Source organism: Choloepus didactylus, chromosome 15 (genome assembly GCF_015220235.1).
Source record: "Choloepus didactylus isolate mChoDid1 chromosome 15, mChoDid1.pri, whole genome shotgun sequence".
Classification (NCBI taxonomy): domain Eukaryota; kingdom Metazoa; phylum Chordata; class Mammalia; order Pilosa; family Megalonychidae; genus Choloepus; species Choloepus didactylus.
This window is the reverse complement of record NC_051321.1, coordinates 30,473,304-30,497,387: the sequence shown is the minus strand read 5'-3', so window position 1 is coordinate 30,497,387 and position 24,084 is coordinate 30,473,304. Positions and strand designations below refer to the sequence as shown.

Genomic DNA, 24,084 nt, shown 5'->3' with positions numbered 1-24,084 from the left:
GCATCCTGCTCTCCCCAGTCATCCCATGTGGATGGCCCCATCCCTTTTCATCAGCCTTTCTTTTCAAGTCTTCTACTCCTTCTTACCCTCCTCAGTCATATGTGACCAGACCCTGAAGATCTTGTTGTATCAGGGCTCCTGCTATCTAGCCTAAGCCGCATCTTTTTGGAATCTTTTTTTTTCCCTTCCTCCATTCTCTGTTTTACATTGCAAAGTGGATCATGCCCTAAGAATTGGCCCTCTTAATGACTGCTCCTTTATTTTCCCTACTGTATCCATTTAACTAGGATGTTTGCAGGCTAATTTACTTCCACTTGTCCTGCAGATGGAGGCATTTAAGTGAAGAACTGCCTCAGCCTTCCCCCTGCCCCAACCATTACCCTCAGTTTCCTGAAAGTAGAATGAGGTGTGTGTATATTCTAGTGAAGTGTTATCTTATTGGGAGCTTGCTTGCTTTCCTGAGATGCAAGTAAGAAAGAAGAGCAGGACCAGGGAAGGAAATCACTCTGGCACATCCACCCCTGGTGCTACTTTGATCGTTTTTCTTGCTTTACTCACTTTGTCTACATGAGTCCAAGGAAAGTGCGGGCAGCTTTTGCTCCCATGAGGATGAAATTTGCCTACGCTTTCCCACTGTGTCCCGTGGTGCATACATGTGTTGGTTTGTGTCTAAACTTTATTGTGGTGTGCTCTGGGGTTTCTTTACACCTAACAAATTATGCTCCCCAGCACCTCTCCTCAACTCAGCACTTTTGAGGACAGAGATATTGATCAGGTCATGTGGAGAAAGTGACTGGTACAAACTGAATGACCTTTTTATAACCTGCAGCTGATTTCTAGAAACTTATTTTACGCTTTTGAAGGTAATTAAATAAAGAGATGGTTCCTTATTAAAGCCCAAAAGTTGTACTATATTAGATGGCTAATATAGCTAATATCTTTTACTTATGACTGATCATTTTCCCTCCAAGGGCCTCACATCTGTGCTCCTACTTTCAGAGGTCCCAGGACAAGGGCATGGTTGGAGGGCTCTTTCTCTGACATTCTGGTGCCACGCCATCTCCCCTGGTGGCTGACCATAGGGCCTGAGGGGAGTCAAGGTGCTTTTCCTGCTAGGGTATTAGTGATTGTGGAGTACTGAAACAAGAGGACAATACATGACAGGAAGTTTTAGATTGAGCTGGCCTTCTTAAAGAAAGAACCATAGTTCTGCTACATCATTGACTTGAGGGCTGTGGGTCCAGCCAGTTACTTGCTTGACAATACCCACATCCCCAAGTCAAAGATTACCTCTGGTGAGATTCTCTCTCAAAGACCGAACATTTAATAAACACTTTTCGGTGTTGGGAAGGTTTGCTTGGCAAATCTTTCTCATTATCTCAGGAACTTGTGAGACTTGGAAGAACTAATGCTGTCTGTCATGGGAAGAATGTGTGCTCAGCTGCGTGGGCTCCAGCTTGTGTGGGAAGGTTTTTCTGTCCAGACTTTCAGGCCTTGTCTATAGCCCTGGCTAGACATGGCTTTGGGAGGAACTCAGAGAGCAGAGCATTTGGAGACGCATTTGTATCTAGTTTAATCTACCTTTACTCTAGTTACGAAAAATGGAGCAAAGGTATCTTGTGGGAAGAAACATAAAAGGAACCAGCGCAAAACCTGGCCATTGTTTTAAATTGGGGAAAAAAAGAGTTGCAGCAAGAGTCTGTAAGCTTGATATGAAGAGTGCTGTGTCCAACTGAGAGTATTTTTTTCTATTAAAGCTCCACAGAGGGACCAAACTGGTTATTTTTTACTTTTGAAATTACATGCTTTTGTTGAAACAAGTCAGATTGTTGTGTACAGGGAAAACTGTACAGTCATCAGATCAAAGAACAGAAAAGCTGCCTGATTCATTCTATAAATAAACCTACTCTCTTTTTGGATCACTGACTTTCTGCTATTCCTAGATACTCAGCAGTGAGTGATCAGTGTGAATTGCTGCATGATGGGACAGTGTGGTACTAGATGTTGCCTGGTTGTCTTCTGTTTGTGTACATGTCATCCCTGCTCCTTAGAAGTGGTGCATCATTTTTCTTCTACTTTCAAGACTGCGCAAGTAGCTCCTTGGTAGAGCTTTCATTCTTGGGGCATCCCAAAATTGTGCATCTTTTGGAATTTTCCATTTGAGAAAAAACTTCAAGAGTTGTTGTATGTCCCTATTTACCAAGAAAGAATGTTGTCAGAACATAAGTATTGTGACCCACTGCTAACCCAATGACTGTGTCAAGAACGATTCCATCCTTCTTTGAGGAGTTGGGCCATTAACTGTACAGCAGTAGTTGGATCAGTGTTACCATTTTCCCGAACATCAAAGAGAGGTTAAATAACTTCCATGACATGGAATGTGGACAAGATTCCTACCCTAATGCAGACTTAAAAATGCAGTTGTTTGTCTTGGGCTATTTGTGGTGTAAAAGCAGAGTATTTTAAAATACGCTGGCAGCCTTGGAAATAGTGCAGGGCTTAAAAGTTGTTGACAAAATATTTCTTAAAAAAATAAATCTGATTTAGAAATAGCTGAGCATGGACAAAGTACTTTTAAATCATTCTGACAGATAACTGTATATGGCTTCTGTAAGTGGTTTCTTAACAACATTAACATGATTTAAGAATCTAATTCTGTTATTCTAGATCTACTAAAAGCTACTTCTAAAAGCATCTTAGAAAGGGCAGTGTGAAGGGCTTGCCTTCTATTATTTTAGGTCTCAGCAGAGCTATGGTTAAGGTAGGAGAAAAATCTCAGGAGGTAAAAATAGGATACTAAACTTCCTTGGCTTTTAACAACTTTCCTGAAACACACCCTTAGAGCTTTATCTGACTGTCTTTGCTGAGATGAATGTATTGGGCGAATTCTATTGCAGAGACATCTGTTAAACCTGGCCTGCTATGCCTTTGGGCAGCTGCTGGGTTCTTACTGGTTCTTACTGGTCAGTACATCCTATAATGTTGGGAGTTCTGTCTGGTATCCAAGAAGGGGCCTGCCTGGTGTTATACCAAGTCTGAAAATAAATGGTGTTTTCAAAATACCCAGGAAAAATTTCTCAAAAGAAATGGCAGATATGTCTTCTCACACCCTAAAACTCAGCAGGTTAAAAAAAAATTTTTTTAAAGGAAAAAGTTCAGCTTCCTAATCTATTGGCAACAGAGACATTCACAATTTGTTTCAACAAATCCAATTACAAGCATCTCTTCTCTATTGTGCTTTGCACAAATTGAAGATTTGTGGCAACCCTAGGTCAAGTAAGTCTGTTGGCACCATTTTTCCAACAGCATGTGCTCACTTTGTGTCTTTGTATCATGTGTTGGTAATTCTCACAATATTCCAAACTTTTCCATTATTATATCTGTTATGGTGATCTGTGATCAGTGATCTTTGTTTACTACTGTAATTGGGGAGCCATGAACTGCACCCATATAAGACAGTGAACTTAATCGATAAATGTGCATTTTGACTGCTCCACCAACCGGCTGGTCCCCCCATCTCGCTCTCTCCTCAGGCCTCCCTAGTCTCTGAGACACAACAATATTGAAATTAGGCCAACTAATAACCCTACAGTGGCCTTTAAAGTGAAAAGAAGAGTTGCATGTCTCTCACTTTATATCATTTCTAGCTTTTGATTTAAGCTGAGTGAGGAAGGCATGTCGAAAACCAGGGTAGGCGAAAGCTAGGCCACTTTGTGCAAAAGTTAACCAGGTTATGAATGCAAAGGAAAAGTTCTTGAAGGAAATTAAAAGTGCTACTCCAGGGAACACATGAATGATAAGAAAGTGAAACAGCCTCAGCCTTATTGCTGATATGGAAGAAGTTTTAGCAGTCTAGATAGAAGATCAAACCCGCCACAACATTCCCTTAAGCCAAAGCCTAATCCAGAGCAAGGCCCTAACTCTTTTCAATTCCATGAAGGGTGAGAGGTGAAGAAAAGTTTGAAGGTAACAGAGGTTGGTTCATGAGGTTTTAGGAAAGAAGCCATCTCCATGACATAAAAGTGCAAGGTGAAGCAGCAAGTGCTGATGTAGAAGTGGCAGCAAGTTGTACAGAAGAGCTGACAAATATAATTATTGATGAAACACAGCCTTCTATTGGAAGAAAATGCCACCTAGGGCTTTCATGTAAGTCCATGTCTGGCTTCAAAGGACATGGTCATTCTCTTCTTAGGGGCTAATGCAGCTGGTGACTTTTAAGTTGAAGCCAATGTTCATTTACCATTTTGAAAATCCTAGGGCCCTTAAGAATTCTGCCAAATTGACTCTGCCTGGGTTCTATAAATGGAACAAAGCCTGGATGGCAGGTATCTGTTTACAACATGGTTTACTGAATATTTTAAGTCCACTGTTGAGACAACTGCTCAGAAAAAAAAGGCCCTTTTCAAAATATTACTGCTCATTGACAACTGAAAACCTTCTGGAAAGGATTCAATATTCTAGATGCCATTAAGAACTTTAATGATTTATGGGAAAAGGTCAAAATATCAACATGAACACGAGTTTGGAAGAAGTTGATCTGAGGGTTTCAAGACTTAAATGGAGCCTGAGAAAGTGACTGAATCGCTGCCATCTCATGATAAAATAATGTATGAGGAGTTGCTTCTTATAGATGAGCAAAGGTGGTTTCTTGAAATGGAATCTACTTTTGGTGAAGATGCCGTGAATATCATTGAAATGACAACAAAGGATTTAGAATATTACATAAATTTAGTTGAAAAAGCAGTAGCAGGATTTGAGGATTAACTCCAATTTTGAAAGAAATTCTGCTGTTGAGAAAATGTTATCAGTTTCACATGCTTCAGAGAAATCTTTCATGAAAGGAAGAGTCCATTGATGCAGCAGACTTCATTGTCTTATTTTAAGAAATTGCCACAGCCACCCCAACCTTCAGCACCCATCACCGAGTAGTCAGCAGCTGTCAACATTGAGGCAAGAGCCTCCACCAGCAAAAAAAAGAATGACTTGCTGAATGCTCAGGTGATGTTTAACATTTTTAGCAAAAAAGTATTTTTTAAATTAAAGTACATTTTTTTTTAAGCCACAATGCTATTGCATACTTAATAAGCTACAGTATGTGTAAATGTAACTTTTAGATGCATTGGGAAACCAAAAAAATTGTGGCTTGCTTCATTACAATATTCAGTTTCTTGCAGTAGTCTGGAACTGAACCTGCAATCTGAGGTATGCCTGCACAGCTGCACTGAGTGCTTGCCCCTGGCCCACTTACTCCCCAGCATACCCTTTTAACTAATATGCAGGTCTTAGGCTTCTTACATGGAATCCTGGCTCTTTAAACATCGGTATTGGTGGCCCTAGAGAAAGCTGTGACCAGCAGTGGAATTATTCCTTAGTCCAACTGTGTGCTTCTCTGTCAATCTTTGGCCCTACTGCCAGAAAGTCATGATGTGAAAAATGCATCAACTTCCAGTTTATCAAGATGGTGGCCTGAGATGCTACAGTGTGTCATTCCCCCACAGAATCTTTGAACCACCACCAAAAACTAGCAGCGCCATCTAGCTCCAGAGAACAGTTAAAGGGTTGCAGTAACCTGGCAAGTGCTAAATCAAGAAACTCTTAATTGGATACGATTCAAAAAATGTGGTTAAATTAAAGCAAAGCAATCATTTTGGTCCTTGCTGTAAAAGGGAAAATATGAAAATATACTACTCTAACTTTGTAGTTGTAATAAGCCACTTAGAACTTATTTGGCTTATTTAGCTTTGAGAAAATTTAAGACCATGTCAGACTGGGCAACATTTCCATCTTGAAATGAGAATTAGGATGACTACAAACACATTCCCTGAATTTTTAAATGACAGCATCAAATTGCTATTTGCAAAAGCATTTCTAACCTATTTACTTTAGTTTAGCATATATTCCCAATAGATACCAGTTGGAATGTATGTTTCCTGGCATGACAACCTTAAGCCTATATACAGAAGGCAGGGCAGTAGTTGTTCTTGAGCTGTGTTCCCTACCTATATGAATGAAGATTTTTTAAAAAGCCTTACCTCATAGTCCTACACCAAAAAGCTTTCTGTGGAAAAATTGAGGCCTGTGGAGCACTCAAAATATAGTAGTCATGCTATACCACATCAATTCTTGAATTTTTTTGTAACCCAAAGGGATGTTGGGTACATTTAGAATTTTTAAAAATGTATATTTGAAGAGATGTCAAATTGATGACACCTCATTTGGAGACTATCACAGTTTTGCTACAGGAAGGGGTCAAAGTCAGTATTAGAAATGTTACACTTTATTGAATTCTAGAGCAGCTAATCCACCATTACCGTTTCCTATTGACCAATGACAGTAATAAGGGAAGAAACTATATGAAGTTTAAGGTAAGAGTCTACAACATTGTTAGAAATGTTGTAAATGAGGCAGTTATAATACCCTAAAGTATACAGTGTTCAAAACAAGAAATGATTTTCACTTGGGATCTGAAGTGAGTTTATTCACACTGATTGTGTCCTCTGCTCTAGTAATGCTCAATTTTGAAATACAGCAATCAGCCTCCACTGTGTGGCCCACACTAGTAGATTCTACTCAGTTATGCAGTAATCTAAGAAGGGGTTCCCCCTTTTCTGGAACGTCCTTTTTTCTTCTCTTTCAACTAAATTCTTTCTTTAGATTTATTACAGGTAAGAAGAAGATTACTTTTTTGGATAACTACTAAGCATTTGTGCCATCAACACAGGTACAGATGAAGTATTTTGCCTCCTAAAATCCCCTGCTGCCCAGCCCAGCAGCCAATGGAGAACACTCCTGCAAAGCCACTGACAGAACAGAACAGCCTTGAAAAGGGAAACCTGACTGCAACAGAAGACCACACTTCATAATGGAAATAATATATTTCTCTACTCTTACACAATACTGTGTAATGCAATGAAAAAGCTGGATTTTGGAGTAACAACACAGTTTGTAATGTGCACAGTTTGTAACATTACAGCATCTTCAGGTCTTTTCTCCCCATCATCTTCCTTGCTCCATCCCAAGACCCTTTACCACCCTTAGTGTATACAGATACACCAAGATGCACTGATGATGAAAAAAGACAAAGAGTCAAGGCAAAAGCCATGTTGGGAACCATCTGCATGTAGTTCAGCCTGACTTTCCCTTACTTTCTCCAAATACAGACTTGATTAGTTTTAAACCATCTGCAAGGAGTGCAGATACACAAAACTAAAACAAGAATCTATGATAAGGATATTTTAAAGTCTTCAGAATTTTTCCAGATGTACCTTTGATGGAGTCCCCCTTCCCCCACTAGAACCCAAACATGAACATCTTTTGCTCCTGTGATCCTGCCAGAACGTGTTTAATGTGTGCTCAGAGTTTCGGTTTTCCTCCTTATTCTTCCTCTTCCTCCTCCTCCTCTTCATCATCATCTTCATCATGACAGTGTGTAATTTCCTGAGGGGCCAGTGGGAAGAGGTTGGGAGGTTTAATCTCACTAATAGATCGTGTCAACTGGTGCCGCTTGTAGTCGGTGTCTTTGAAGTCTACTGATGTACGGTTCCGGGTAGCAAGAGGGGACTCCATCTCATTGATATCTACATGTGTGTGCTCCACTGTCGATTCATGAGGCATCTAGAACAAAGCCAGAGGCTCAGAAAACAGGCAAAACAAAAAGGTAGCTGCTTCCTAAATCCTAAGCTCTCTGTTAGCAAAGTTTTGTCTACATTGGACCACAAGGGTCAAGCCAAGTTAGATACTTAAATATCATAGAGGTACCTAAAGCTGCTTATCCCTCTTCCCAATCCCTCCATCCCCCCCAAAATGGTGTTCGGATCCTTTACTACAGCCTGAAACTGGATTAAGATAGGAGAGGAGGAATTCATAGTTCCTATTCCACAGCAAAAACAGCCCTAGATCAGTATCAGAACTTAGGAATATGATAACCACATTTCTCTCAATTTGTGATATCAGAAGATGAAGGTTAAACTCTGTAACATTCTGTGTTGATCACACTTTCTCAAACAACTATATATCCTGCTCATAGGCTCTGCACATTAGAAGGAAATGCTCCAAACCGTCTCCTGTGTCATCCCACAAAGCTGGTTGGCAGATCTTAACTGTAAATAATAGTCTGAGGCTTCAATAACTTACCAAGACATGGGCAGCTCTGAAGAGGTAGCTGAATGGGTAATACAGCAGATTGATGAAAGATGCTGCATAGAGATCTGCATAACGCATCACCTGGCTGGCAAAGAGGGTCTGCCGGGAGCCACTGCGAAACAGGCTTCCCATCATCCCATAGCACATGTCCATGTCATGAGTTACTTTCTAAAACAAAGAACAACATTGAGTCTCAGCTCATTCAATAAATATTTAGTGAATTCCAAGTTTGTTCTAGTCCCTGTATAAAATTAGAAAGATAAAGATCATCCAAATTAAATTTACTTTCCAAGTTTTCTCCCCAGTCCCCTCTGGATACCTTAATACGTCTCTGGATGGAACTAATGTCTGGACGCTCGTTGCTGCTGCTGTCAAGGTGCCTGGAGACAAAACAAAACACGCCAGTGAAAACCTCTAGCAAGGACACATCTTACACCTAGGTGATTGCCAAGGAGATAAGTTTTTAGGGAGAAATTTTTGGAATAGGAAACTTACTTGTAGAGTTCAGCCAAGAAAATATCCAAGCTTTGAAGTTCCTCAAAAAGTGCTAGTTCAGGTTTGGAAGGAAAAGGAAAATGTTTTCAATAAAATGTTTTACATAAAGTATGCAGTTTTTAACTGCTGCTGAAACTAAACTGAAAGGCTACCGATAAAACCAAAGTAAAGCTTGGCATTATGCCAAAGAGGAGTATATAAAATGATCTCCTTCCCTTTCAGGAAAACCCACTGCCACCCTGCTTGGAAAGTGGTGTGATAGGCAGCAGGGAGCAGTTAACTTCCCCGCTAACAGCCTGTTCACAACTCCCTCCCTTCCAGCTGTATGCTGCTTCTGAGCTTAGAGAGTACCAACTCATACCCCATCTCAGGTGTGGTCTATAAAGCAAGTGTTAACAGTCCTGTTTTCAAATGAAGAAATAAGAATACGACACTTGTCCAGAATCACAGGTCCAGTAAATAGTAGAGTCAAATTTACTAGATTTCTAAAAACTTTACAGGTGAAAAGTTGAAAGCATGGATGAAACACCAGCCACAAAATCCCAGTGATGAGTACAACCAACAGTAACAGCCAACCTCAACTACATGCTTTCTATTTGAGCTTTTCTCAACTTGGAATAAAGCCCTAATGTAGTTTATGTAAATAAACTAACTTTCCTTCTATCTACCCTCTTTGGGAGAATTGAGTAGAGTCACTCCAATATTTTCTGTAACCTGTGGCTCAGATGAAGCACCCTAGTTGAGAAGGGTTGTCACATCTATTATCTTTATACATGTATTACCTCAGTTAATTCTCATCAACTTTATCCCCATTTTACATTTGAGGAAACTAAGGTACAGGGGTGGCTCAGTAACTTGCCCACAGGTATGCAGAGATTACATGGTAGAGCCAGGATTCCCACCCAGGCAGGCTGTGTTTCCAGAGTCCGGACGAGGCTCTCTAGGGCTGGATGGAGCACTGTGTGCCGAACATCTCTCCCTAACTGGATCCACAGCTCAGTTCAGTGTATACAATGGAGCACAGCGAATAAAATTTCACCTTATTCTCTACTTCTCAGAAGAGCAAATGAAAAATACCCAGGAGGCAATTAACATTCAGAGCTGACACTGCCCCAGAATCAAAGATTTAGGCTGGTGGCAAAGAGTCTGAGACTATTAGGCATGGTTGGAGAAATAAGGGATTAAAGGGAAGTGGAGCTCCAGGTTCACATTTTAGTTGCTACTGTACTATAACTCATGATAGCAATATTCTGTATTCAACCTTGAAGGGATTCAAGAATAAGGCTGAACAAGAGAAACTATCTCTTCAGATTCTGGAGTTCTGTGACTAAGTTGGCTATTCAACTGGGAAGGAGGTATCTAAAATTCAGGACCCATATTTTGACCACCTCTGATGCTCTGCATACAAAGTGATAGCTCATCAAGGGGGTCTGATTCAAAACTGGCCATTTAGATGTAAATTAGCTATGTCAAAGGGTTATAAAATAAGAGTCATGGTTCCTTACAACTCTTGTCAGTCCAGACATGCAGTTCCTGTGCAAGTTCAGGGATCACCAAGAAAGTTCGCCACCCTTGCCGTTTCTTTGATTTTAAAATGTCCCCAAAAATGTGATCTCCAATATACAAAATGTCCTTGCCCTTGGCTCCCAACAGATCACAGATTGTATCAGATGAACCTGAAACAATGGAATGAACAATGAGAAAAATGTCTCCATATTAAAGTCAGTGTTGCAAGTACCATAACCATTAATTACTACACTGATAATTTTATTCTTAAGAAGGTGTGAAGGACAGACTGGAAAAGGGGCTCAGCTCTCTTAAATGCAAAGACCCACTATTTTATGTGTGTGTGTGTGTGTGTGTGTGTGTGTGTAATTTTTTATTGCCTCTAAGACAATGCCTTCCGCTCCACTGTGCTGACCAGGGCACTCCTGACTACCAAGTCCAAGAGCGACAGTACTACATTTCTGAACTTTTGAGATGAGGACCCCTGCACGTAACAGCATTTCCCACCATGGATCTGCCATCATGATGGTTTTGCTCAACAGTTTCTAACTCCATCATAATATGTATCTGTATCCACAGATGTTCCTCGAAAACCCCTTAAGAACCTCCCCCAAAGGATTCTAGGACACTGAGAAAAGGCTTCAAATAGGCTTGAGAGGAAGGGGGAAATCAAAGATTCTTAGGAATACCAACATTTTCTCAAACATTTTCTCCCTGACACCCACTGCATTAGTAGGTAACTGAAATATTTACCTTCAGTAGATATTTTTAGAATAATTATGAGTAAAATGAGGCACTGTGACAGGACACCAAAGCTTTCACAGTGAGTCTGAGCAAACTCACCTCCTGAGTAGACAATGCCATACTGCAGGGGACCTGTGTAGGTACCAATTTTCAGCTTTCCAGTTTTCTGTGTGAAGAGAATATGGACTTTGTAATACTTATCATTCTATTGCAGTCTCTCCCTAAAATTATTTAGCCAGCCAGCCAAGTGAATGGCACTTACCCTTTTGAATGAGTTTTTTTTTTTTGGCTACCTCAATTAAAAACCAAAACTCCTAATTTCAAAGAGATAAGTAGCTCATAAGTTAAAAATAACCTGTTTCCTTAGGGGGAGTAGGAGTGTGGAAAAGAGAAACATGAAGGACAGCATGCTAACAGACAGATCATCCTTTGGACTTACAGTATCCACTTGGCGTAATACTGTGCCTTCTCCAAAAAATAGTGGTTTCCGTGCATCCACCAGGATCAAGTCAAAATAGGACTGCCATGGTCGATGGGAGCTCCCAGGCTGGTGAAGGAGAAATGGCAAAAGCTGAAACATCATTCCTTACTTTAATATTTAATGTCACTCAGGTGCAAGGAATGTAGAAACACTTAGTATAGTCAGAAAATATCAGTATTTTATAAAAAACTTTTATTATAAGCCACATCCTTTGGAAATAAGCAAGATGTAAAAAATGACTAATAATTTTTCTTTAATCATTTCATCTACTATTGAATTACAGTAACATTTCACAGCAATTTAATACATGAAACAAAGTATACACACACTGAAATGTGCTTAAAGAGGCTCAAGTGAGTAGGGAGAGAAGCAAATCAATACCTGAAGGACAGATTAAGAAAGAGGTTGTGCTGGTCTGGATGTATTATGTCCCCCAAAATGCCATTATCTTTAATGCAGTCTTGTAGGGGCTGACATATCAGTGTTGATGAGGTTGGACTCCTTTGATTGTGTGTTTCCATAGAGATGTAACTCAATCAACTGTGGGCACGACTTTTGATTGGATAATGTCCATGGAGGTGTTACCCCACCCATTCAAGGTGGGTCTGAATTAAATCACTGGAGCCATATAAAAAAGCTGACAAACAGAAGGAGCTCAGAGCAACTGAGAGTGACATTTTGAAGAGGAGCTGCAGCTAAGAGAGGTCAAAACGCCCCAAGAGCAACATTTTGGAGAACGCCATTTTGAAACACAACCTGGGAGCAAGCAGATGCCAGCCATGTGCCTTCCCAGCTAACAGAGGTTTTCCAGATGCTAATGGCCATCCTTCAGTGACTGTACCCTATGCCTTACCTTGGACACTTTATGGCCTTCAGACTGTAACTCTGTAACCAAATAAACCCCCCTTATAAAAGCCAATCCATTTCTGGTGTTTTGCATAATGGCAGCATTAGCAAACTGGAACAGAGGTAGATGGAACATCAAACCTAAAGTGTACAAACTAACATGGAATGATCAGAAAATTTTACAGGTTATGTTTGCAGAACGATGGCTCTTGGTAGATAATTTGGCCTTTGGCTCATATTGCAAACTAATCAGAGCACTAAGAAGTTATACCCATTAAAATTATTTCCAGCCTGAGATGAAACCATTGCATTCAACTTTTAAGACCAAGTGGAAGAGCACTGCACACCATGCTTTTGGATGCTCTCAAAACAAGGATTTGCTGACACCTATTCACAGAAATTTAGGACTAAAATCCCACAAATGTGCAACAAAGTAGCAACAAGTTTTAATAAAATCCAAGTGTGGCCATCCTGCAATGAAGTCTTCTCTGCTAAATACCAAGGTTAACAGTTCTCCTGGCATAAAACTCAGCAATAACAAATGGCAGACTCTAGAAGTTGCCAAGAATATACACATTCAAATTTTCTGTTTCTTCAATCAGAGATCTTCTTCAACCTGAAAAATTCCTTTTATTGCATGCAAACTTAACATTTCTACTTATAACAACTTGGGCATAAATTATTCTGATCCCATCTCCACTAAATACACCATGAATATCCTTTTTATTTCTGTTTACTAAGTATTCAAATTGTAGTGATTTTAAATTCTACTAGCTCTTGGATTATTTCTAAAGTTAATGAAGATTAGACAGTATGCTTAAAATGGGTAGGACATTTTCTGGATAGGTCCTGACCAAGTCCTTCCCCTTAATATTCCACGATGATTAAATGCATTCATTGTTACTAAAGCAATGGTCTATTAAGTTACATATAGTACCTTGGGGCCATGTGGGAAATCAAACAGGTAAGTCATAATTTTCTGGGGAAAAAAAAAATCCAACATAAGGTCCATATATACTTCTGCAAGACATACAACATTTAAAAAAAATCAAGTTTTTCATAAAATGTCTTTTTCAATACAAGGTTCAACACATTATTGTTTCCTCAAAAATTTATGAAATCATGGTAGTGTAAGTCAGAAATTAATACTTCAGCATACCAAAAACAAAACAACACAAAACACAACACTTCTGACATTTTCAGTAGGACATACACTCTTTGAGATGTTTTCTATAGATTCATCCATATATCCCCCTATCCAGTTCTCCTAGTGGCCTGAAAAATACATGTAGAGATAAGAGGGCATTCTGGGATTCTGAAGTGAGGACACAGAGGAAACTAATGACTCACATGGAAACAACAAATCACCTTGGTCTTGTCCCCAGACCAACAAAGCCAATCAACTACAGGCTTTGTAAGGCAGGTTACTCCAAGACAACCAGGTTTCTAAATCAAGGTCTTACATAAAGAGGATTGGAGAGGGCTGAGCTTCTTGCTAGTACTATAAACTGGTAATTGCTTTGCAAAAGTAAGATGAAGTTAAAGTATTTCCACATGCTTTAATCATGCAAAATAAAATAAAAACTAAGTTGAGGTAGTAAATTTTGATGGTTAAGGGTTAAACTATCTTTGCATTATCTATTCCTAGGGGTTGGAACAGCAGAAACAGAACGTACACAGACTCAATAAAGGGTATGGGCAAATTAAAAAAAAATGACTCCTCAGGTTTATATAAACCGTGCTCCAAAAGACACAGAAGTGATTTTAATCAGCACAAATGTTTTAACCCCAATTTAAAAACCTTTAAGAAGCCAACTGTAATTAGGGAAAATAGTCAAAAGGAAGAAGTTCTACAAATACTTAGAAAAATTTGAGGACCACTCTGGTGTAGCCTTTATCCTATATATGTTTGCTTTTGTCACTCTTCCCTCACTTGATAAAACTACCTTACTCATTACATCATCAGCATTCTTTAGGCCAATCATTCCTCTGCATAAACAGACAAAATGAATATTAAGCACTTACATCTGTATATTTATAGTCACTGTTGGTGGCAAGAAATACTTTCCCTACTTCCTTCATCCGGCTCAGAAGCAAAGGCAGTTTTCCCTGAAATGTAATATGATGATGAAAGAAACACTAAAACACAAATATTTTACATTTACCCTTTGGGGTAGTTATGGACTAGGAAACCAATGATGATATCCTGTAAGGGTTTATTTCAGAATTTTGCATTTAAAATCTCACATTCTCATTATGCATAAAAAAAGTATTTATGTTATAGACACAGTAAATATTGTATAGATTTGGATATTAAATGATATATATAGATGATAATATAGTTGTTAACAATATATCTCTACCTTCCCCATTATGTATGCCCTTAGGAAAGAGTTTAAATTACCTTGTAATCTCTTGAAGTATGAAAGTTAGGTGTGCTAGAGATCAGGAGAAACTGATTTTAAACATCACCAGCAAAATACTCTCCATGAAGATTATTGGATAAGGCTGCATTGTGTATATTTTGGTTTTAATAAAGCACTTTGCAGAATGAAATGACACATATAGGCTGCAACCTAGAAATGCCCAGAGCCACCTGCAGATAAATGAGGAAATTCTAACTCCTGATGTGCCTGGAAAGAAAAACAGGTTTTCCTTCTCCCACATTAAACAGGTTCCTTCACTCAAACTCTCCTGGAGCCCTCTTCTGCCTCAGTGCTCAGTGTTTTTTGTTTTTTTGTTTTTTTCCATGAAATAACTGGGGGTGAGGAGGCATGATAGGCATGAAAACTGAAAACAACAGGAATTCTTTATCAAAGTGCTTTGAAAATACTGTGTTCTGCTACTTTAACGCTGTAGGAAAATAATATCTCATTTCAGGGCTGGGTGTGTATGTGTGTTTTTATTTTGAAAATATTTTAGACCTACTACAAGTTGTAAAAATGGTACAGAGAGGGCCCATATACTCTTATAGCTCCCCCTAATATTTACATCTTACATAACAATGCAATTATCTAAAACTAAGAAATTAACATTGGTACCATACTATCAACTACAGATATATTTTTTTAATTTCATCATTTTTCCACTAATGCCTTAAAGGCATTTTAAAGCTTTCCTCATTATTCCCTGTTGATATGCTAAGGACATTTTAAGTAATCACATGCATGCATGTCATTTTCTAGATGATCTAGTACAGTGATTATAATTTGAATCCTGGCTTTACTATTTACTGAGTGATGCTGGGTAAGTTTTTTAGTCCCTCTATTCCTCAGTATCTTCATCTATAAAACAGAGGTAACAATAATACCTAAGTCAGGGTTATAAGGAAGATTAAATGGACCTTGAAGGCTTGTTTGGAGATTCTAGCAGGGAGGCACAGCTACTCACACACTATTGACCTAAGAACAGTCCTCCTCTAGCAGGGAAGGCCGTCCTCTTTGACCGAGCATGCAGCTTTGGGAAGGACGCACATGGAGCAGTGAGGGAGGAAGGGGACACCCACCTACCCACCCAGATCAGCCCAATCAACCCTGGTGATCAAGGGGGTGACGGATGTTGCAGCCAGATCGCCTCACATCCAGGAAGATTAAATGGGAAAGTGCATGGACATCGCTTAGCGTGGTGATATGCACATAGTAAACAGTCTAGCTGCTATTATTATAATTAGAACTATAAGGACAAGTGAAATAACTGGGTCTTTGTGCCTGCCTACAAAAAAAAAACAAAAAACAAAAAACCAGGAAAAATCATACTAGGATCTATGATCTGACTGGAAACACTTGGTGATTACATACTATGCCAAGACAAAGAAGTATCTTCTTTCATCAATTTCCTTATAAACAGGTGTATTATTCATTTTCCCATTAGATAAAATAAGCTATCATGCAGGTCTACTTTCCCCTTTATTACTTACATCTTTTACTACATACTTCTCAAGATTTTCAACTGTCTTTTCCTTAAGGGAGCCCTACGGGGAAGAAGAAAACAAGACAATCAGTTATTTGCATTTAGTTTTTAAGAGACATTCTGTCTACTATCAATCCGAATGCACTTAAGCATTTACCAAAATAGAAAAGTAGAGCGGGGGGCCAGGAAAAATTGGCAGGTATGATTTGCTTCAACTCTGCCTCCAAGATTTGTCTCAAAATATAAAGCTATTTCTATTTTAAATCAGAAATTAAATAGCATTTCATATTTTATTCAGCATAGATTACAGTAAATGCAAATTTAGTATTAATGTTTATAGTCAAGTGGGAAATATTTGGACAAAACAAATAGATTATAATCACCCACAAAGGGTACCGTAAGTATAATCTGAAACACTAAAATCTCCTCTGAGTAGTTTGGGAAATGCAAACTGAGATAAGATCTAGAAGCTGAGCACCTCCCTTGAGGAGAGGTTATCAGCATTACTGCTGAGAGCAGGACAGACTAGAACAAATGTATTCTAGAGGTCTACCACTAGGGGAAAATCTTTAAAAAACAAAACAAAACAAAAAAAAAAACAGGAAAAATTCTGCTCCACTTGTGCTTGGAAAGTTAATATCAGAAAACACATGCCAGGGTGTGAGCAGGTGAAGAAGCAGTTTCTAAGTACCTTGTAATGAACCCAGTCAACAGCATCTCTTACATCTTGGAACATACTCCGGTATGACATGAAGAGGTCCCCATCTTTAAATCCTGTTTCGCAGCTGCAGAAAAATGAAAAGAATGTGATAGGGAATCCAAAAAAAGGTAAAGAGAATGAATATAAAAAATTGCCCAGGGGGCCCAAAGGTTCCATATCACATGGGTAAAGGCTGTGGTTGATTAGGTAAATAATTACTCCCTAATGAAAATCCATTTCTGGCTACCAGAAGTGGCCATAGTTTTCAATGGAATACGGTAATTTTGAATACAAAGTGAGAGAAGAATGTATTAAATGGAAGTTGAAAGGCCAAAAGTTCTAAATATATCAGGTTCTTTTTTTTTTTTTATCTATCACTTTTTAGAAAGAGGTTCCCAATGAAGAAACATTTAAAACTTAAAAATTGGTAATTTAGGTTTTCTCCACCCTGATTTTTCTTCTTACATCATGCCTAGGTACAAAGGTATTGCCCACTTTCTATTTAGCCTAGTGACTCAGCTCTCCACCAAATTTAATGCCTTGAAGTGGCTAAGACTTAAAGAGGATAAAGAAGTTAGCAATCTCAGGCTTATATGGTTGAATTTACAGCACTGGCTGTATAATCCCCACCCCACCCCTCTCAAAAGGAAAGGATAAGTTGTTCGAGACTTAATCAAAATTTTACGTCAGGGAAAATAACTGGTATTTATTCCTCAATCAAATCTTCCTGGGCCTGGGAATGAAACTAAATTACCATCCCTGAATGGCTCCTGGGTAGCTGCTGTGAAATGAGTTGGGGGTTTTAGTGTAATTCTGCTTGGACAGATAATCATCACACAAACCTCCCACTCAGTTGTCACAATTAGCACCTCTGCTGGCCGTCTTCATTCCCAGGAGAAGCCAATCAGAAGTGGTCCCTTCCAAACATGGCTGCAGCACACTGGCAAGGAGAGGGGCCGTGTGGGAGGTGAAAGCCTGCATGGAGCTGCTGGTGCTGTCCCATCTCTCAGGCTGGCAATGTGGCATCTCTCACTAGCACTAAATTCACTTCAGAAAAGCAGAAAAGACCTGCAATGGCCAGTTCTCTAAAACCCTGTACATTAATTTAAAAATCAATTGGGAACAGAAAATTATAGTATATACATACCTGGTATATCTAGGACAATTAGTAAAAAAATCTACCAGGCAAGCCAACAGGTAGGTCTCTGAAAAATGAAGAATAGATATTCATTCATAAGCAACAGACAAAATAATTCAAACTTATTTCTTTACCTCCCTTGAGCAAAGACAATGGTCATGAAAAGAAGGGAAAGTATCAGTATATATAAGGATAGAATGAGTTTACCTGGTAGGTTGAATAGTGTGTTCAGAATGTAAAATCTTTCAGTGTCATCTCGTTGGATAAATTTATTTGGATACTGCTCTCTAGTTTCTGGTCTGAAAGAAAATAAAAAAAAACAAACAAGCTGATATTCAAATACTTATTATAACTATGGAATATATTCATTATTCAAAACTTCTTTCAAATATTTTAGTGGCTGTGTGCAAGCAGGGTTCCAAATATTACATGTTGGGGTAGCTATGAAATGAACAAGCTCAGGTTCCAGCCTTCATCAAGTTTGCAGTCTGATATGGGAGATGAGTCACAGACACAGACGATTATAAAAGGTTAAAAAATATATATCACTACCACAAGAAAGGAACAGAAAGCTATGAGAAAACTGAGGAAGGGAAGACCATTTCAACTTGACAGGTAGAGAGGAGAGAATGTGAGAGAGGAAAATCTAAAATGGATTCATGAAAGTGGTAGTGTATGAGGTAGATCAGTTGAGGAACTAGTCCAATTTGTCTACAGAAAGGGGAGCAGAGAAAAATAAAGCTAGAAATATAGGTTGAAGCAGATCACACTATTGTCCTTATACTTCATCAGGGACAAGTACATAACCCTGACAGTTTTTAAGCAGAGGGATAAAATCATCAGAGCTGACTTGTAAAAATATTTAATAAAAAGACAAAATTAGTGCCTAGTTGTAGGACAAACTGGAGAAAGAAAATGTGATGTATTGTAAAACTGGCCACGAATTCTTCCCAACAAGGGAGTGAGTATTTCTCCATCCTCTGAGTATAGGTTTAAAAAGTGGCAAATTCCTCCCAAATGCCTCTTTGTTGCTCAGATGTGGCCCTCCCTCTCTAGCTCAGCCAACTTGAAAGGTGAAATCACTGCCCTCCCCACTATGTGAGATCTGACACCCAGGGGAGTGAGTCTCCCTGGCAACATGGAATATGACTCCCGGGGAGGAATGTAGACCCGGCATCGTGGGACGGAGAACATCTTCTTGACCAAAAGGGGGATGTGAAAAGAAATGAAATAAACTTCAGTGGCAGAGAGATTCCAAAAGGAGCCGAGAGGTCACTCTGGTGGGCACTCTTACGCACAATACTTTTTAGGTTCTAATGAATTGCAAAAGCTAGCAGTAAATACCTGAAACTATCAAACTACAACCCAGAACCCATGAATCTTGAAGATGATTGTATAAAAATGTAGCTTATGAGGGATGACAATTGATTGGGAAAGCCATAAGGACCACACTCCCCTTTTTCTTGTTTATGGATGGATAAGTAGAAAAATGGGCAGGGGGGTGGGGCGGAAAGTCACCCAGTGTTCTTTTTTTACTTTAATTGCTCTTTTTCATTTTTTATTTTTATTCTTATTATTTTTGTGTGTGTGGTGATGAAAATGTCAAAAATTAATTTTGGTGATGAATGCACAACTATACAATAGTACTGTAAACAACTGAATGTATGCTTTGTTCTGTGTGACTGCATGGTATGTGAATATATCTCAATAAAAATGAATTAAAAAAAAAAAAAGGTGGCAAATGGGATCCAAGCAGAGATTAGGAAAACACATGCCTTCTCTTTCTGCACTTTGAACCCTGAGACCACTGTGTGAATGAGACGAAGACAGCCTGTTGGAAGATAAAAGGCTACAAGGGAGAAATGAGGCGCCCCAGCCAACAGTCTGCCAAGACTGTCAGATGTGAGCAAGGCCATTTAAGATTAGCTGCCAGCTGACCTACCAGCTGATGACAGATACATTAAAGAACCCAGAGTGATCAGCTAAGCAACCCTAGAATTACCCAACTGACTCTCAGGATTCTGAATTAAATAAAAACAATTAAAAAAATAGATTGTTTTAAGCCACTGTGTTTCAGCGTAATTTGTCATGAAGCAAAAGCTAATTGATACAGGAACAAAGAACTGGGAAATCAGGTGGTTACTGAAGTACTCCAGTTGAGAACAGTAGGCCTGACCTAAAGTGGTGGCAAAGGAAATTAAAGGAAAATACGTATTCAATAGAGAATGCTAAGGTAAAATGATCAAGACCAGGCAACTGATTGGATTTATCAGATAAGGGAATAAGACTCAAAGATGATAATGTTCACACTAAGATGTCTCTGAGAGGTTGGTGGTACCTTAACAGAAATATGAAAACTGGCTAAAAAGCAGGTCCAAGAAGACTTCTATATTGGATACACTAAGCTTGAAGTAAACAAGAGATTTTAAGCAGCTAACTAGAAATACAGGTCAAGAACTTGAAACAGAGATTCAAACTTGAAAATAATTGAAATCATCTAAACACAGTAATAGATGAAGTCAAGAAAACTATTAGCATAGATGAGTTCATTCAAGGTATGCAGAAGAAAGAGAAGAGACTGAGAATAGAACCGTGGAGAACATTTGGGGTTTAGAAGAGAAAAAGTCACTAAAAAGGACAGAGGTTATTAAAGACAGATGAGAACTTTGGAGAGTGAAATGAAATGCTTCAAGAAAAGGAACAGGATAATCAATAATAAAAATGTTACAGAGAAAACAATAGGGACAAAGGCTGAAATATAAAAATACACAGTTCTCACAGGAAATACATGGAGATTTAATGAATCTAAATAAAGGAAACCAAATTTAAAGTTAATGCTGAAAGTTAATTGGGTAAATTCCTGCCTGGGTTTGTTAACTACAAATGGCACGAATTCCAGTTAGGAATATAAAATCACATTAGCTCCCTGTCTCAGTCACCCTTCTGAAATAAGAGTTCCGGGTAAATAATTACTCTGTAGATTTTCTCATCTTCTAGCCTTGTAAATTTTTTTTTATAATGAAAAGTAAGGTGGGAGGGAATAGTAACAACATACTCCCTCAGGTTTACTAAGACATATCCTCAGATGTAATATACTTTCCTATTCTTTCTATCATTAAGGAGCAATTCCTTTACATATGGATGGTTAACAGTTACTTGTTAGGCAGTTCAAACTGAGACTTATAAATATAGATAGCAACTACATTTTGTTTAAATTGCCTAATCCTGCTACTATATATTTAGAATAAAAATCAATTCAAGTGGAGGTAATTTATCATAAAAGAAGGAATGGTAGGCTAGGCATTAGGGAAATTTTCAACCAGATTGCTGCTAACTTTCTGTGGCCCACAGGATAAAGATTTGGCTTCAATATTTCCCTGTTTTAAAACTTTAAAAGCCAAAAAATGAGGTTCCCACATATTAGCAAGACATGTGAGGTGATGCGTGATGAAGCCCTAACTTCACTTACAGTCTTTCCCACCACGATACTTCAAAAACTCTTTCTCCCTTCCCCTCCATCCTGTCTTTTCTTCTTCATTGGCTTTTCCTTTTAACTCCTAAGACTGCACAATGCTAAGTGATATTTGAATGATTCTGCATTTACTAACAAATGATTTATTTTTGAAGCACTATTAACTATTTCCAAAAGAACTATTTGGAAACTTTATTGGCTTATTTGGGGTAAGTGAGGAGGTCTGTGGATATTGAGTTAGCAAATTTGATAGTAGTACTGATCTACAGAACTTCTCTTCCCTTTCTTGTCTGCATACCCTTTCCCCCAAATACAAAAATCCCTTCTCAGATGATAATTAAAACTCTGATTCATCTTCATTGTGATTACTGAATTAAAGTGATAATATACACATATTAAATAGCTTTGGTTACTCTAGTACTACTTGTAATCACTCACTTTCAAAATCCTACCTCCTAATATTCACGGCTCTTGAACAAACCCTTCATGAGAGGAAGAGTGAAAGAAGGGTGGATATACCCAGTAGCCTGCAGATGTGTCAGGGTGGCTGTTTACTACCCACTGCTCTCATTATGAATACACGGGCACCTCTGGGGCTTGTATAATGTCAGTCATGCCAGCTGGAGGGTCTTGTATCAGATGCTTCAATTCCAAGTAAGGCATTGCTGTCAGCCAGATTTAAAGGATGGTCTGATGCAGTTTCATTGTTTTGCTTCTTATCACAAAGGGTATTTAACAAAAAAAGACACTGTTTATAAACTAATTTCAATATAATGACTGCATTTTAGTACTTTGCCACTGAAAATGAATATTATATGAAAAAGTTACATGAGACTGGCGTGGTTTTAAGACTTGTTCTTCTAACCCTAATATAATCTCAGTAGTAAAGGAGGTAGTAAAACAGTAGAGAAAATGTATAATTGTAAAGTCACAACTATAGAAATTGTCAAATTGTAGTACTGTGTTTTTTTTTTTTTTTTTTTTTTTGGCTTTTATAAAAGGGGCTTTATTTGGTTACACAGTTACAGTCTTAAGGCCATCAGCAATCGGGAACCTTCACTGGAGGATGGCCAATGGTGTTCGGAAAACCTCTGTTAGCTGGGAAGGCACATGGCTGGCGTCTGCTCCAAAGTTCTGGGTTCAAAATGGCTTTCTCCCAGGACATTCCTCTCTAGGCTGCAGTTCCTCAAAAATGTCACTCAATTGCTCTTGGGGTGTCTGTCCTCTCTTAGCTTCTCCAGAGCAAGAGTCTGCTTTCAACGGCTGTCTTCAAACTGTCTCTCATCTGCAGCTACTCTCTCAGCTTCCATGCATTCCTCAAAATGTCCCTCTTGGCTGTATCAAGCTCGATCCTTCTGCCTGAGCTTATATAGTGCCCTAGTAAACTAATCAAGTCCCACACTGAATGGGTGGGGTCACACCTCCATGGAAATCATCTAGAGTCATCAACCATAGTTGGGTGGGTTGCATCTCCATGGAAACACTCAAAGAATTACAATCTAATCAACACTAAGTCTGCCCACACAAGATTACATCAAAGATAATGGTGTTTTGGGGGACATAATACATTCAAACCGGCACAATACCATTTCCCTTTTATAATGGAGTGCTGCTATGCACGCCCAACTTTATGGCTTGGCGGGTCGGACAACACCCAGCTCATGATAGGTAACTCAGGTCTCATGGCAACGTGGTGGCCCATGGTTAAGCATTCTTTCTCTAAGGCCCAACAGCAGGCCAAAAGCTGTTTTTCAAATGGAGAGTAGTTATCTGCAGAAGATGGTAAGAATTTACTCCAAATCCTAAGGGCCTACATTGTGATTCTCCTATCGGAGCCTGCCAAAGGCTCCAAACAGCATTTCCATTTGCCACTGACACTTCCAGAACCACTGGATCAGCTGGATCATATGGTCCAAGTGGCAGAGCAGCTTGCACAGCAACCTGGACCTGTTGCAGAACCTCATCTTGTTCCGGCCCCCACTCAAAGTAGAAGCTTTTCTGGTCACTTGGTAAATGGGCAGGTGTAGCACACCCAAATGAGGAATATGTTGTCTCCAAAACCCAAAGAGGCCAACTAGGGGTTGTGCCTCTTTTTTTGGTCGTAGGAGGGGCCAGATAGAACAGCCTGTCCTTTACCTTAGAAGGGATATCTCGACACGTCCCACTCCACTGGACACCTAGAAATTTTACTGAGGTGGAAGGCCCCTGTATTTTTGTTGGATTTATCTCCCATCCTCTGACACATAAATACCTTACCACCAAATCTATAGTAGTTGCTACTTCTTGCTCATTAGGTCCTATCAACGTATCATCAATATAATGGACCAGTGTGATGTCTTGTGGGAGGGAGAAATGATCAAGATACCTGTGGACAGTGTTATGACATAGGGCTGGAGAGTTGATATAACCCTGAGATAGCACAGTGAATGTAAACTGCTGGCGTTGCCAGCTGAATGCAAACTGTTTCTGGTGGTCCTTACTGAAAGCTACTGAGAAAAGAGCATTTGCCAGATCGATAGCTGCATACCAGGTACTAGGGAATGTGTTGATTTGCTCAAGCAATGATACCACATCTGGAATAGCAGTTGCAATTGGAGTCACCACCTGGTTATGCTTATGATAATCTACTGTCATCCTCCAAGACCCATCTG

At 39.1% G+C, this 24,084-nt stretch overlaps 1 protein-coding gene across 2 annotated transcripts in view; it reads right to left on the bottom strand.

Moving 5' to 3' along the window:
- Window positions 1-6,259: 6,259 nt before the first annotated feature.
- The window catches only part of NT5C2 (5'-nucleotidase, cytosolic II), a 123,079-nt gene continuing 105,254 nt past the window's right edge, over window positions 6,260-24,084 (bottom strand). Inside the window, exons 6-18 of one of the 2 annotated variants that reach the window (XM_037805076.1) lie at window positions 18,169-18,260; window positions 17,971-18,028; window positions 16,815-16,908; window positions 16,131-16,184; window positions 14,240-14,323; window positions 13,152-13,193; window positions 11,327-11,434; window positions 10,987-11,053; window positions 10,143-10,313; window positions 8,638-8,689; window positions 8,462-8,522; window positions 8,134-8,310; window positions 6,260-7,614 (exon numbers count right to left, since the gene is read on the bottom strand). In XM_037805076.1, the coding sequence (XP_037661004.1) occupies window positions 7,375-7,614; window positions 8,134-8,310; window positions 8,462-8,522; window positions 8,638-8,689; window positions 10,143-10,313; window positions 10,987-11,053; window positions 11,327-11,434; window positions 13,152-13,193; window positions 14,240-14,323; window positions 16,131-16,184; window positions 16,815-16,908; window positions 17,971-18,028; window positions 18,169-18,260 (1,300 nt within the window). In that variant the 3' untranslated portion in view covers window positions 6,260-7,374. The remainder of the gene's footprint in view (window positions 7,615-8,133; window positions 8,311-8,461; window positions 8,523-8,637; window positions 8,690-10,142; window positions 10,314-10,986; window positions 11,054-11,326; window positions 11,435-13,151; window positions 13,194-14,239; window positions 14,324-16,130; window positions 16,185-16,814; window positions 16,909-17,970; window positions 18,029-18,168; window positions 18,261-24,084) is intronic. The other variant, XM_037805077.1, reaches the window with a different exon arrangement.